General features: G+C 40.3%; 1 protein-coding gene across 1 annotated transcript in view; it reads right to left on the bottom strand.

Annotated features, from left to right (window-relative positions):
- The window catches only part of MYLK4 (myosin light chain kinase family member 4), an 85,346-nt gene that overhangs the window by 16,497 nt on the left and 52,971 nt on the right, over positions 1 to 15,878 (bottom strand). The window contains exons 2-9 of the mRNA XM_032425001.1: positions 12,514 to 12,592; positions 8,987 to 9,092; positions 6,490 to 6,583; positions 6,304 to 6,413; positions 5,196 to 5,337; positions 2,348 to 2,418; positions 1,410 to 1,538; positions 651 to 803 (exon numbers count right to left, since the gene is read on the bottom strand). Of these exons, the coding sequence (XP_032280892.1) occupies positions 651 to 803; positions 1,410 to 1,538; positions 2,348 to 2,418; positions 5,196 to 5,337; positions 6,304 to 6,413; positions 6,490 to 6,583; positions 8,987 to 9,092; positions 12,514 to 12,592 (884 nt within the window). The remainder of the gene's footprint in view (positions 1 to 650; positions 804 to 1,409; positions 1,539 to 2,347; positions 2,419 to 5,195; positions 5,338 to 6,303; positions 6,414 to 6,489; positions 6,584 to 8,986; positions 9,093 to 12,513; positions 12,593 to 15,878) is intronic.

Here is a 15,878-nt window from a genome sequence, read left to right on the forward strand (position 1 = left end):
CCACGCAGGCGCCTCCATCTGCTGAATTTTGAACTAACGTGGTTTTAGCATGACAGAAAATAGAAGGCCGTGTAATATGTAACAGTTAAGTGGGCAGCCTTAGGGGAAGGTTGACGTGTTTGACGCTCAGTTCCACTGACTAGCCATATGATCTTGGGCAAACTATTTAGAGTCTCATCCATAAAATAATAATGATAATTCCCACCTCTTGGAGATGGATGGGGGTGAAAAGATAGGTCTATAAAGCACTTGGCACCATCTGGTCCACAGTAGGCTCTCAAATGAAATGATACTTAAGTGTTCAGCTACACAGAACCGGATATGTGCTTTGTAGATATGAAAGGGGTTATGGAAATAACTTATCCCAAACCCTTCATTTTGAGGCCCAGCAAGAGCCCCTAATTGCTAGAGCCTTATTGCAAAAGGCAGAAGCAGGGAAGTTTTTGTAGCCCCTTTCAAGCCTCTTGACCAAACCAGTCCACGATCTTAGTAAACAAGGTCAAGAGCATCACACTCTTTCCATTTACAACTTTGCATGGGCATTGGAGATGTCAAAAAGAGAATTCGGGAATTATTTCCACGAATTGCGGTTAGCCTATGCTTCCCTATTATCCCTCCTTCTTCCAGAGCCCGGAACCAACTTGGGTTACCTCTTCTCCTTAATCAGAAGCTTGGAGATAAACTCCCTGGCCTCCTCCGAGATGTCCTGAAATTCTTCATCCTCTAAATCCCACCTACAGGCCAGGATGTTGTTCAGGGTCTCAGCGTCATTGTCACCCAGGAAGGGAGACAAGCCACTCAGTCTGTAAGACAGAGGAGCCAGAGCGAGTCTCGTTTAAGTAGCTTCAAACCCTTTACAGAGAGGTTGCTTTTTCTCGGTTCTGTCGTTTAAAACTGAGAGAAGTCAAATAACCGGATAATTAAACATAATTTTATAATATATTTTTGCAATCAGGACAACGCTTCACTCCCCCACCCCGGCCCCTAATGAAACACCTGCAGCCATGGAGTCAGCAGCCCCCCTAAAATATGAAATCTCTAAGGAGAGCACAACTTCCTTTTCAGAGCATTTACAGCTGCTAAAGTCTGCCACACACTCAGATGGCCAACGCCAAAGGGTCACCCTGAGGAGTAAGGCTAGCCTTCGTCTTTTAGGAGATCAGGACACAAGTTGCTTTTTAATTACTTTTAGGGCATTCAGTGGTGTCCTAACAGTTAAAGCGATTACAAGTAGACATACATTTACTTTTTCAGGTGATGCACAGGGAAAGAATTTACTCCTTTCACCCCCAGGATTCACAGAGCCTAGAAAGTGACTCAACATGGCATGGTGTTATTTATTTGTTAAAAGACATAATTGGGCTATTATGCCTGTGTGTAAGTGTCAGAGAGACTGGAGATCTGCTTACAGCATATAGGCAATGACGCCCACACTCCACATGTCAGTGGGAAAGGAAACAAAATCATAGTTCACAACTTCAGGGGCAAGAAATTCCGGAGTTCCAAAGTTCACCTTCAGCTTCTCTCTGGGTTTGTATCTGGAATTCAGGAGACAAAGTGGAGGGATGGAGAGGGTCGATCAAACATCAACAATCGTAGAAACTGAAAAGCAGTCTATAAGACAAAATAACTTCAGCCACACAGCAAATTTTGAATACACAGGCTTTAAAGGAAATCGCGTATTTAGGAAATAATGTTAAAAACTTGTAAAAAAAAAAAAAGTTCCAGGAGTTTAAGGGTCGTAATTCATACTATAAAATCTTAATAATCTGAAACAGTGGTGGGGAAAGCTGGTGAGAATAATTAGAACACGTGAATTCTAGAACACAACAAAAAGAAAACTGATACAATCCTTGACATGCCAATGGCTTGAGTAAGCCCACATTAATGAATAAATGAAATGCAATTATTTGCATCCATTTTATATTCACCATTAATGTACTGAAGTCCACATATAAATTCTTCGTTCACTTAAGAAGCTTATATGTACCAGAACCCTTTGCAATCTCATTTACACTACTCAATTTTTAAAGTAAATCTTCTCTTTACAGATAGAACGAATATAAAAGACTAAGACAAACTTATGAATTCTAAATTAATGTCTTCAAATTTAATAACTTCACTGTATGAGATTTTTAAGTTTTCTTATTTTTTTCTTGGATACACCGTAGAAACCTCTAAACATTCCAATTCCAAAGTCAGCAAGGTAAGGCTGGGATATAATTTTTGTCAAGTTAATTCTAAGTGAGAGTCTAAAACCAAGAGGTATATCAGATTTATCTTTGCAAAGAAAAGCACCATCATGCTCACTACTTCCGTTCATATACCTATGTCCAAATACACATACCTTCTGGCCAATCCAAAATCAATAATTTTTATTTGTTTGGCATCCCGATTCACACACAGGATATTCTCAGGCTGCCAGGAGAAAGAGACACATTAGCAATGAAAACAACCATCATTCACTCAAATTGTCCTCGAACCACAACTAAAAATACAACGATGCTCAGGAAAAACATATCAGGCCTTTCACTTTGGGTCTGGCTTGTCTGTGTGGGTATTTTCTCCTTTAATTTTGTGGTGGATGAGGTTGTGGGTACCCTGCCAACCTTGCATTACCCTGCCTGTCCCTCTCCCTGGTTCTGCAGTTTACCATAATGTGTGAGTTCAGGCAGGGGCCTCTTTGAGGGAAGAAAGACAAGGAGCCTGCTTCAGTACCTTCCAAACGGACTGGTGGAGGCTGTCTCGGACTTGACATCTGCCCCCCTAAAATTATTAAGTATGAATTTCCCCTTCTTGGAGGAATATCTTTCCCAAAGATTTATGAGCTCCAGGAGAAATGGCCTGATTCCTTTAAACAGTCACACCGAGGATGTAATATAACGGGAACGCTGCTGACCTCCAGATTTTCCCTTTGCACTTAATCCGTGAGAAAGTCATGTGTAAAAGGAAGACTTCCCTCTCGTTCATTCTTCATTCTCAGCAATTCCAAAGTTTTACTGAGTTTGTTCTCAGTGCCCAAACCCTTGACTAAGTGTTCCCTTGGAGTTTGACTCTGATTAAGACTTTGCCCTCTGTCAAGGTGATAGAATTGGGGGTGGGGGGTGTAGAGGGAGAAAACGTGGATAGTAGCATTGCAACTCAGTGTTTATGGAATGTCTTACAAGTGTGCCTGTATTTGTTAGGTCAGAAAAACTGAGGTCTGAGAAAAATAGGAAATTTGATTTAAAGTCTAGGTCATCCATAAAAGAGAAATAAAGTTTTCAAAGAATTGCTTGGAACTCTCAAGTTCTTGCTGGGGTGCATTTAGCCAAGTTTCTGAATCCTCAGGATCCCATGTCCCATCCTTTATGTGGGATCACAGCTGTCCCTGCCCTGCCTGTCTGGGTGGAAAGGAGGTTCAAATGAGATCAGAAACTAAGAAGTAATGGATGAAATGATGTAGAGTCTCCTTACCAACATTCAATGGACCATTTGGTTGGCATAGTGTCTTTGGAAGCCCTTTTCTAAAATATCTCTAAAATTGGTGTCTATGAGTAAAAGCTATTGATAAAGTGGATATTCTATAAGAATATGTGGTTTCATGCTTAAATAACTGATCGGTATGAATAAAGCTGTCTGATTCTCAAAGACTACTATGACATAAAAATGTGTTTACAGCTTTGAGGGCACTTTAAAAAGTTAATTTTTTTCTAACTATGAAATGAAAGCATATTCATTGAAGAAGATTTTCAAAACACAGAAAAATATAAAGGAGACCATTTTTCATTTTTAAGTCACCTATAATCTCCCCTCCATGGTGACAAGCACTCTTAATATTTTTGGCCCTTTTCCTTCCAAGGAGCTTTCTGCAAGGGATGAGTGGTCCTTAATGACCCATCCAGCTGCTGCAATTACTATTATCTTTACCTACAAACCATAACTAAAATTGCCCATTGCAAGTCCTCAATCAATGTTATGAAGCCACATACAGAGCTGTTTGACTTACGATAGGTCAGGTCCTAGTTTTAGTTGCCAGTCAAATCCCTTTAGGGATATCTGCAGAAGATCTACACTCAAGGAAAATGCTCCATGGAAATACACATTATCAAACAGTTCCAAAGCCAAGGGCTTTGCTAATGATTTTCAACTTCTGACTTTGTCTTTTATATATCACTTCCTCCTGCCCCATGAATGGGAGAGGTAGCACACATAAATCAAGGCAGTGAGGGAAGCTAAGTTACAAGAAGAGAGGACCATGGAAACCAATTTAAGGAAGTTAAATCTATTTAGCTCTACAATCCCCGATGACTTGCAATAGATGGTATGTTATAGAGAATATATATTTTATCTCACGGTCATGCTGTGCAAACAGGGAAATGAGAAAATGATTGTGCCACACAAGAAGAGGCAATTTATGATATTTAGCCCCGATATTAGAGCTGATCAGAGTTATTGAGCTTGGGTCTTTCACTGGTCCTAACTAGGTATAGTCCAATTCTAGGCACTTCATACTGGGAGAGAGATCAAAAGGGAAGGGTCATTAAATAAGATGAGAAAGGCAGGTGGCTTGGCTCCCCACTGCTCACATAGGTTCTCCACCATGCCCAACGTGGTGCCAGCCCCACCCCCACCACCCTTCTCAGCTCCTAAGCATTTTAGCACCGACCTTCTGGCTGCCCTGTATCCCATTCTGCCATAGGTTCCTACTCAGTGTTCTAGCATGCCCACAGAAAAACAAATCCCTAAAGTCCAGCACATCCTAAAAGAGTTTGAGACTGCTAAGGATGCTTGGAGAGCTGGGAAACTTGGCTACCACGAGGGAATTCTGAGTTAGCTAAAATCCTCCCACCTACTTATTCTAAAAATGAGGGGGACACAGCAAGGATACCATGGTGGTGGTAGTGGTGGTGGTGGTGGTGGTGGTTTTAATTCTAAACTTTTAGGGAAAGCATCTCCCATATGGATCCCTTTCACACAGGCAAGTTACAAGAATCTGAATAGAGTCTCTGAAGGTGGAGATATGCAAATATTAGGGGGTGGTGGAAGCCAGGAACGGGGAGATGACACTAAAAATCCAGGTTTTCATTAATTCCCGAATATGTAACTCATAACAGCATAAATTCCCCAAGCTGGCATATAGTATCTGACGGGGCCCACTGATCCACAGGAGGGGAGGGTGGAAGGGGTTTCATACCAAACAGAACAGGCTGTACCTTCAGATCCAAATGGAGAATATACATCTGATGCATGTGTCTTATGCCCTCACATATCTGCTTGATGAACAGGATGGTGTCAAACTCAGTCAGATTGTAGTTGTCATCGATGATGCGATCAAACAGCTCCCCTCCGTCCACACTGCAGAGGGAAGAGGCGTCAAGTCCTGAGTATGGCTCCTCCGTGAACACAGCCACTTCCTGGAGTAGCAGCCACGTGTTTAAGCTCGTCCAACTCTTCCAGCAGGTGTGTGTGCCCGGTGACTTCTCCACCTCCATCGCTATCTCAGCTACATGATGCTTAGGCTAAAGGCCCTTCTTTTAGCTACCATCAATTTCACAACCCGAAAGCCTCAAGGTCCCAGTCATCTCGTGGCTGCAGTTCTGTTATGAGTCTGCATCTGCCATTTCCTAACATATACGGAAGATAAAGAGGACCCTACAAAGGCTGGGAGAGGAATCCCAAATACCAAGTGATGGTCAAACAGGGTCTTCTCAGACTACTTTCAGTGTTAAAGTGCTCCTATGTGCTTCTGATGCTAGACTTTTTATTACCCCAAATTCCTATTGCGCGATGATAAACAAAACCCCAAGCAGGGGAAAGAATGAACTGAATCACAATACTGATTCAGCGTAATTGAGAACTACTCACTTTCTAACTACTTATTAATTTTTTATAAAAGTGAATTTAAATGGAAGTTTCTTAGCCCCAGTTATTAAGAATTTGAAGTGAACTTTGTATTAATGATTAGGTTGAAAAAAAAATGTGGTTCAAAAATCACTTTCCTTCAGGTTAACCAGAATAATCTTTAGGCTGGCTATTTGACACAATAGCTTAGATATAAAGCTATGTCTAGGGTGTCATTCTACTTCTTCTCAGTAAAATCACACATGGAGATGTGTATTCCTAAGTAATTTTCCTTCTGAAACTGATGCGATTGTCGGATACATGCCGGTCAGAATCAGAAGTGCACCAAGCACGGATCTAGCAACTTCTGAAGCAGGACAGAGCTACCGCCGCGTAATCATGCTTGCGTGCAGCTGTGCAGGGGAGGGGTGGAGGAAGGGTGGAGGAAGGGTGGGGGGGGGGGGGAGGGAGAACACGTACTACTCCATGACCAGGACAATGTCATTCTTAGACTCAAAGGCGTCGTAGAGCTGAATGAGGTTCACGTGATCCAGCTGGTTCATGATGTTGATCTCGTTCTTCACTTCATCCTGAGAAGAAGGAAAGATGCTTTAGCGAAGTGAAGATGATGACGGCAAGGACAGATCCGCGTTGCACGGACTTTACCTTATCCTTGGTGCCTCTGGTCTTGATGATCTTGGCCGCCAGCTTCAGACCTGTTGCTTTCTCTTCACACCTGTGAACCTGGCCAAAGCGCCCCCTGCCAAAGAAGAGGACGTGGTGCAGCGTGAGGTGGGGCCAAGTGGAAGACGCCCCTGTCGGGGCATTTCTCTTTTGGGGTTTGAATGAGCAAACCTGTTAGTGTTATCTACTGTAGCCAATAAACTTCTAAAATAATGGGCGCCTGGGTGGCTCAGATGGTTGAGCGTCTGCCTTCGGCTCGGGTCATGATCCCAGGGTCCTGGGATCGAGTCCCCCATCGGGCTCCCTGCTCTTTGGGAGTCTGCTTCTCCCTCTGCCTCTCTCTCTCTCTCTCTCTGTCTCTACTGAACAGATAAATAAAATCTTTAAAAAAAAAAAAAAAACTTCTAAAATAATGTTAAAGTGTGGTCTCTCCGTCATGGGCTGAGGGGTTTCCCAGCCCTACCCCAGACCTACTGAGGCAAGAATCTAAGGTGAGGCCCCAGAATCTGCATTTCCACAGAGTTCCTTGGATGATTCATATGCACCCTAAAATTTGAGAACTTGTTATAGAAAAAAATAGAATCTTTCTGAATCCATATGAATGGAATAAGTTAGGCTTTGTAAGCGAATGAACAATACAGTCTGTAGGTCAGGCATGTAAAATTATTTTTGGAAACTGCATATAAATAAAGTAATAACAATATTACATACAGATACATAAAATAAAAAATACATATTACATAATCACCTATGAGATTTTTGACTGTTTAGCTTGGATATAAATTTTTATACACTTTAAAGGACAGCTTCTTACACATGTAATCACATACCGAAATGTACACTCATGAACAATTTTAAAATGTGACTTCTTGCTTTGATTCCTGATTTAGTAAAATAGAACACAGGTGCCTGCTTGTGCAATGTGGCTATCATGGCAGGGGGCTAAGGGGAAGCTTCCTGAACAACACTGTGACCCTTTCATTCCTGGAGGGCTGCAGAGGTGAGGATGGTGGCCACAACTGACAGAGGCAGGGTGGTGACCGACTGAGTTGAGGTCCCACTCAACTCAGCTACATCTGTGCACAAACAGATTGGTCTCGGAGAATGACATTTCCATAAACATAAGCCAAGGGAGGACCTTAATTCCAACTATCATGTCCAGACCGTGAACACAGCCCCAGGCACGTCACATGTGGCTACTGATGAAGAAAATGCCCTGGGGTTGCCTGGGTGGCTCAGTGGGTGAGCGTCCCACTCTCGATTTTGGCTCCGGTCATGATCTCAGGGTCCTGAGATGGAGCCCCGCATCAGGTTCCCTGCTCAGCAGGGAGTCTGCTTCTCCCTCTCCCTCTGCCCCTCCCCCTGCTTGTGCTCTCTTTCTCTAAAGTAAATAAATCTTAAAAAAAAGAAAAGAAAAAAGAAAATACCCTGGGAATTGTCTCAAAGTGTCTTCTGCAAATAACAATTCTCCTTCCGAGAAACAGTTGCTGGTTTGCCACCGAAGTCCCTGACGACCCAAATGAGCTACTACGTGCAGTAATACTAAAGACTCCCAGGGCACCTATTCATGTTTCAGGGTTTTCATTTGTCTCTCTGCCCTTTCTCACAGTCTCAAGAGGAGCTCTCTATAATCAGCAGGCTGAGGAGGAAAGCATTCAGGGGGTTCCCCATGGTGCAGGCAAAAGAAATATGGGGCAGGAAGAGGAAGAAGGGACTTCACAAATGGCGACCACACCCCCAATGACCAAATGCAGAAACATGCACTATAGTTGCTGTACATATTTTCCATGGTTGGTAAGTAGCTTTTGTGTAAATGTTCTGCTTCCTTATGCTATTTCACATAGATATGCTGACAGTAGTAAACTTTATAATTTAGACTTTAAATCACAAGATATCAAAGGGGGATTGTGTCTGTCATAGAAAAGGAAGGAATATCCCCCAGTAATAAACTCGATCCCTGATGGACTGTACTCTTCCTTCTTCGGGGAGAGAGTATGCATTTAGACGTCCTTTAAAAAAATTCTTCAGGGACTGAAGCAATCACTCAAAATGGATAATAGTAATTAATACAGTAACAACATAAATGGAAAACCAACAACAATGATAAAAAAAAGATTTAACACATGCCACAAGAAATACACAGTGTTGTTCACTCATTCCTACATTTTGTGTCTCCGTTTTCAAGTTTTGGACAGCTTCTAAACCTTCTGGTGACTCACTGGGGCTTCTCCCACTTTCAGATATTACAACATGGGAAGTAAAGCAGATAATAAATGTGGACTTCAGTCACTGTCACCACATCAACCTTTCTGACATCAGTAGCAATTTTCAGAAATGCTAAAAATCTCTTAAAATGCTTGTTTATGATGTTTCTGGTTCTTGGGTCAAGACTGGCAAACATTTATGCAATCCTCAGGATCTGCCTCTTTGAAAATGCTCTTCTTTTGTGGAAAGCGTGTTAAAATTGAGCATTACTTACCCTCCTAAAACTTCCATTCTGCTCACAGTATAAAAGATGTTGATGGCTGCTTGTTTGGCTGTCACGATACGGTGATTAAACGGGGCGGGAGGAGCCGGGACATCATCTAGATGGTGAGAGGAAGCAGTCAGACCTCTTTCTGGCACCAGACTGGGCCTCAGAATAAAATAAAATGGGCCATCTATTTTATTCCTAGTGATCCAGGGAATATATGTTTCTATTTCATATTATGGTCTGTAATTCATGAAGGTGACACCTGACATCTTTCAGAAAGAATGTCAGGACCATATAACTGTGGTTTATACCATCTTCAGGACAACTTTTAGAAATGTCACAATAGTTGAAAATCTCCAACCCCAAACAGTCCATACGGATAATTCTCTCAAGCCCAAAACCATTTAAGTTCTAAGATAAGGAAGTGTTTGATCCATTAAAAAAAAAAAGCACCACTGATAAGGTTCATTATTTTAATTAAAGCAAAGAAAGATGAAGAGTTACTTCATGTCATTGAAATGTTTGCTATTATTCTACATTACTTTGCAAAATATTTTAGCCTTTATTTAAGACACTTTTAAGGCACAGAGATGAATTTTTCCTGGCTGGAAATAAAACAACCAGTAAAACTGGCTAAGGACATATTCTACAGCTCTCAAATTTCTCCCACTTCCCACCCTCCGGTCTAAGTGTTTTAACTCTAGTCCACCTCATGATCGGTTCTAAAACACAAACTCAGTAATATTCTTCCAGCATTCTTTTTATTTTTCCATGGTTTGCTTTCCGTGAGCCTATTCATTTCCCCATTTATTCCATATTTAAGCATCTATTGCATGCAGCTTCTTACATGCATACAAGGATACAAGGGGAGGTGAGTAGATAATAACTTTGCTTTCAGAACTTTAAATGTATTCAACACATAATTCTGGAGCACTTATCTTGTGCTAGGCACTCTGCCAAATGTTAATATTTTTAAGAATTCAGATAATAGAAGTGTCTGGGAATCTGATTTGATATAGACATTCATCTCTCACACCATAAATATGCTGAAAACGAAAGAAGTCATGAAAGAATTTTCTTGGTGGCATTCATCTCTTCAGACCAAAAAAAAAAAAAAAAAAAGTGATTGAATTACATACACAAATGGCATCAGTATGGCATTCTGTCTCCTTCAGGCTGTTAGGCTAAGTGAAATTTAGTTGGAAATGCTTGCTGGAAAAGGTTAAGAAGCTTTAAAAGGCTGAAACAAAAACCATTTCCTACCCAATGGGGCCATCAGATCTTGCTGTCTGGAGGTCTTAGTTCCAGCAGATGCCAAGGGTTTGCCTTGTAAGCCCCCCTGGGCTTGTCTGGTTTCCTGTGTCCTAAATGTGTGTCCTTCACCTGGACTCTCTACATCTATTCTGCTCTTTTTGCTGTCCTCTTTGGTGAAGCACTCCCCCGTCACCCTCCGCTTGCTGCTGCCAGTGTGTTCTGCTTGCTCAGCATTCTGGAAAGTGGGCGCTAGCACTGGGTTTTCCAGGATTCGGGTTGTAGAAATGGCTTTTACATTGCTGATACACCTGGAAAATAAAATCCACCTGCAGCTCTCAACGTTTCAAGGAGATAACTTTCAGATGATCAAAAGTCTTAGCACTAAAGCTTCCTGAACATGGTGCTTTGGTGAAGCTTCATGATAGAGTTGGCTGTTTCAGCATTTGGGATGAAATGGAGCAGTATGCTTCCCCATCAAACGAAGCAGCACAAGAACGGATGTAGATAACAGGATCCCAGGGACTCTCCCTGATGACCTCATTGTGACCCCAAGTTATTCCACTGACCCTTTACAAAAGCAGTCATCTTATGATACCTAGCTAATTTGATCTTCATTTTTTTCACTTCCTTTTCTTATAGAAGAGAGAGATTACTAAATTAAAGTGTACTAAAGGAAGCAATCATCTCTGAATATTAACAGCAGGGAGAGTAAACCTTTATTGGTCAAAGAATTGAACTAATTTCAGTTTTTTAACAGCTCCTTACCTTACTAAGCAGATCTTTGCAATGATGGACTTTCTTAATAAACATTAGCCTTTATGTTTAATTCTTTAAAAATTTGACTTCTCTATGATTGGGTTTCAAATACATTATTAATAAATGAAATAAAAATTATATCTTAATTCCGTAAAAAACACAGAGATATTTGGATACTCTGTTCCAGATAGAGTCTGTGGCCCATCACAACATAGAGTAATTGATTGTGGTTGGCTACATAATTACCTGAATTTATATGTGAAACTTTGCAGTTGAGGAAGAGTCCTTCAATAATCTACTTCTTACTCAATCCTCACAATACCTTAGGAAAATAGCCAATTTATCATGCATAATTTAAGAATTAGTTTCTTAACTTACAGATAAATCTGATCTCATTATTCAGTTCTTGATCTTAGGAAGCATGTGCTTTATATTGCTAAAAACAAGAACTTCATACTTAATCTTAAAAATACTGATTGATAATAATCATTATCTTTATCAGTTGACAGAAGAAAACAGTAAAAATGCCTGAAAATGTCACAGGCAAGAAGAAAAAGTAATGGCAAGAGAACAGGGCCAAGAAAAACCCACACCAGCTGGGAAACTGGTTTCTAAACCGTTGCTTTAAAAACTCACTTCACTTCTCCTTTTGGTATGGCTTTAAATCGCAATGGTTCATAGGTCTACCAAAAACATCAGTTGTAGGCGTGCAATGCTTTAAAGCCTACCTTTCACAGATTTGATCACCATTTGTTTTATCAACACACTGCTTTTTATTTGAACACTTGTCCAACACTGTTTCATTTGCAATTGCTGGTCCTCCTTTTGTCTCAACTTGGCTTTCACTAGTATCTTCTTTAGAATGAAGCCCATTTTTCTCTCCTTTGAACACTGGACATCCATTTTGATCCACAGTGGCTTGCTTATCATCTCCAGAACTATTACTTTCTTGTCTGTTCAGTCTCTGTGTACTCGAAATGTCTCTTGTGTCTATATTTTCTCTTGGCTCTATGGAACTTCTTAGAGCAAAATCTTCGACTTTGTCTTGTGGTCTTTCTGTATGAAATGTGGCAAAACTTCTCTGAACTAGAGAGGCATTGGTCTTCTCAGAATTGTTCTCATTGAGTTTATTAACCTTTTTTTTCTCGGAGGAGGGCTGGTTCTTCTGGGAAGATCTCTCTAAAAGCCACAAAATATTTTAATGGAGGATGCATGTGATCAGTATAATTTCGGCTTCACATAATGGCATTTCTATTCAGGTTTCTCTTTATCAGAAGATACAAGATTTTGAAAGGCAAAGTAGACATGAACATGACCAACTGACTGACATTTGGGTTCCCAAAGAGTTTCTAGTTTGTAACTAGTAGGACCCAAAGCCAATCAAATAAAGATATTCAAACAGCACTTCTCCCAACACAGGGCTTTATGAACATGTAACTCCTTCTGAATAAGAACAACGGCAACAGGACTTTTACATCACAGCTTTCCTTATGCATAAATATCTAGTCTTCTAAAGATGTTACCTGTGAGGGCCGGTGTCCTTTTGCCTTTGACAGGTGCTGTTTCCTTCAGACCAGGGTGTGACCGTGACTTCTCCTTAGCCTGTGGATACACAATTGAATAACTGAAGTTACTTATTGATTACATCAGGGTTTCTCAACCTCAGCACTACTGACACATGGGGTGGATAATTCTTTGTTGTGGAAAATGTCATGAGCATTATAGAATTTTTGCAACATCTTTGTCCTCTACCCACAAGAAGATGATGAAAGCTTCCCTCCCAGTTATAACAACCAAAATGTCTCCAGAAATTGTTAAGTGTCCCTTGGGGGGGCAAAATCATCCCAGATTGAAAACTACTATATTACATGATTCAAAAATAAAAAAAAAAACCCACTAAAATTAATAGCAAGTTAGAGGGCAGGACAGTCTGAATTAATGAAACTGTATAGACTACAATATTTAAAAACAAATGAACTCACTACTCTAAAAGAAATTCTGTTAAACTCTGGCATTGTTTGTAAAAGAAGGCCCATCTTCATGAATAGATTAAAAGATATTGATAATGTATATGTCACCTCTGACCTCTGTTCATATTGTCTTGATATGGTTCACATATTAATCAGATGAAAATGAGAGGATCTATATGAATAGGTTTTGTAAACCAGAAAGCAGGAGACTAAAGTAAGCTTTTCTGAATGAGGTTTCACATGGCTTAAAGCAGATGACCATTTTCCTAGGCAGATAAACATCCTTCTCACAGTTTGGCTTCTCTGAATTTGCTTAGCCAACTTTTCTTAAATACCACATAAAAAGTAAACATTAGCCCAATCCACCCAAGTTATCACAAATTCTGAAGTTGTGCATTATAAATTAATGAAATTGTATGGATGTCCAAAGAGTCCGTTTCTTTTCTTTGGAAAGAGAGCGAAATTTGCCTTAGGGTGACTTGCAAGCATGAAACGCCGCATAAGTGCAGCTCAGGGGCATCAAGACAGAATGCTAATATACTTTTAAATAATCCAAGGGGCAGTCTCATAGGTTCAGAGCATTTCCATTTTTCAGTTAGAGACATTGAAACACAAAGGTATGTTTAGTAAATCTGTGGAAAACCAAAATTAGACATTATAGCCTCAGAGTTTGTAACTTCCTCTTCTAGGTGAAAGCACAATACAAATGTTCTGCAACTTCCTCAGGCAAATCCAGCTGCTCTCTCCTCTGCGCACAGCATATGCACCCATCCCAGCATCACTGACAACACTCTTAAACGTTTTTTCCCGTTAATTTCCCACTAGCCTTGGGCAGAAAGACTGATTCATCTTTGAATCTCTGGCACTTAGCCCAGTGACTAGGATATAGTGATGATGGTGGTAATGATGGTGATGATGATGGTGGTGGTGGTGATGGTAATGGTGATGATGATGGTGGTGATGATGATGATGCTGGTGGTGGTGATGATGATGATGATGATGAGGGTGATGGTGGTGGTGGTGATGATGATGATGATGATGAGGGTGATGGTGGTGGTGGTGATGATGATGATGATGATGGTGATGGTGGTGGTGGGGATGATGTCAATGATGATGATGGCTAATATACACTAAGCACTGTCTACATAGCAGGCACATTTCTAAGCATGTTATTAACTCAGTTGATCCTCATAGCAACCCTTTGGGATAGATACTGTTAGCCACATTTTATAATGAAATCAGGTAATTTCCAAGCATTATACAATTCAGAAATGGTTGAGCCAGGATTATTAGTCAGCTGTCTCTTTCATTCTGTGCTCTTAACTACTACGTTGTACTGTCACTTAGAAAAAAAATAGAAGATTACAGGCAAGGTATGTTGTTAGTATTTATTGAATATCTATTGCACAGCCAGTACCACGGGAGATAAGAAGGAAGATTAAGAGAGATGGGTATAAAATGGAAACACGTTAGTAGAGTGAAGAAATAAATATTTACCAAGCAACTAGAATTAACATGGAAGAAAGGCAAGAGAGAGAGAATTTAAGTCCAATTTTGAAAATAAGTCAAATTAGCCAGATAAGATAGTTTAACAAATTGTGTTTAAGATATTGTATAATTTTGTCTTTCAGTGTTTCTCTTTTGAAATGAAAACTCCTGGTGGATAGACATTGTGCTTCTGGATTTATTCTGGATAACGTGTACATTGGTGGACTTGATAATGAAAACTGTTACGTTTTAATCAATTTCAGTTCATCAAAATAGGTAAAATTGAGAATTTGGTGGTAAGACTCCATAGAGTGCCAGATTGATGAGCATTTGCCTCTAAGGTCATCCAGGTATTGGTGGCAAAGGTCCAGGAGTTGTGCTAACATTCTTTGGGTAGAGCAGCTGGAGTTGACCAACAGGAGAAGCTATTGATTCTGAGGAATATAAGAAACCAGCTTCCAAATGAGGCTGTTTTTTTTCTTTGTCAATTATATATCACATATGTTTTACCACTTAAATAATGTAAAGAGGTCTTTATTCATTGCCACAGGCTATTGTATTTTCATTTCTCTATGTAATACTGACATCTAGAGGAACTTTGAACTGAGTTTCCAAAAAACAGAAGCTGTATCTCTCCTTTCCTGTTTCTGGACAGCAACTTCAGCATGAAGAGCTTTTACTTTGTGTTTCCATGTTATCTGTAGAAGTTGCTAAAATAAGAAGCACAAGTCTGTAGATATATCTTGTCCAAAACTGAACATATTTTCTACCTATGAGAGAGGACATGACAGGACTGTTAAGCATGATGTTCCTATAAGGATTACTATCACCCTCTGTTAATAGATACAAATCATGTCAGAGATTATGTTCCTTTGCTAAATTCACACTGATGACCGAGTTGAACATGAGGGCTTCATTTCATTCAAATTCATTCATTATTCCTTCACTTAATAAATACTTCTGTATTTGCATATGGATTCCTTTTGTGACCAATTACTCATTGCTTTTATAATAATCCATCAATGCATTTAGAATGACATACAGAAGGGGGCGCCTGGGTGGCTCAGTTGGTTAAGCAACTGCCTTCGGCTCAGGTCATGATTCTGGAGTCCCGGGATCGAGTCCCACATCGGGCTCCCTGCTCAGCGGGGAGTCTGCTTCTCCCTCTGACCCTCCCCCTCTCATGCTCTCTGTCTCCCATTCTCTCTCTCAGATAAATAAATAAAATCTTTAAAAAAAAAAAAAAAAAAAAAAAAAGAATGACATACAGAAGAAAGGAGACCCAAATCCCAAATGCCCAAGTATTTAAAACAAGTTCTGTTCTCTCCACTCTGTACAGTTTTCTAGACTGGGGGGAGTATGTGCCCTGAGTGTGTCTAAAGTAGTCTTCAGGTTGTGTAAAGGAAATGTTAGAACTCATTTCTGTCTGT

Source organism: Phoca vitulina, unplaced genomic scaffold (assembly GCF_004348235.1).
Source record: "Phoca vitulina isolate PV1807 unplaced genomic scaffold, GSC_HSeal_1.0 scaffold31, whole genome shotgun sequence".
Taxonomy (NCBI): domain Eukaryota; kingdom Metazoa; phylum Chordata; class Mammalia; order Carnivora; family Phocidae; genus Phoca; species Phoca vitulina.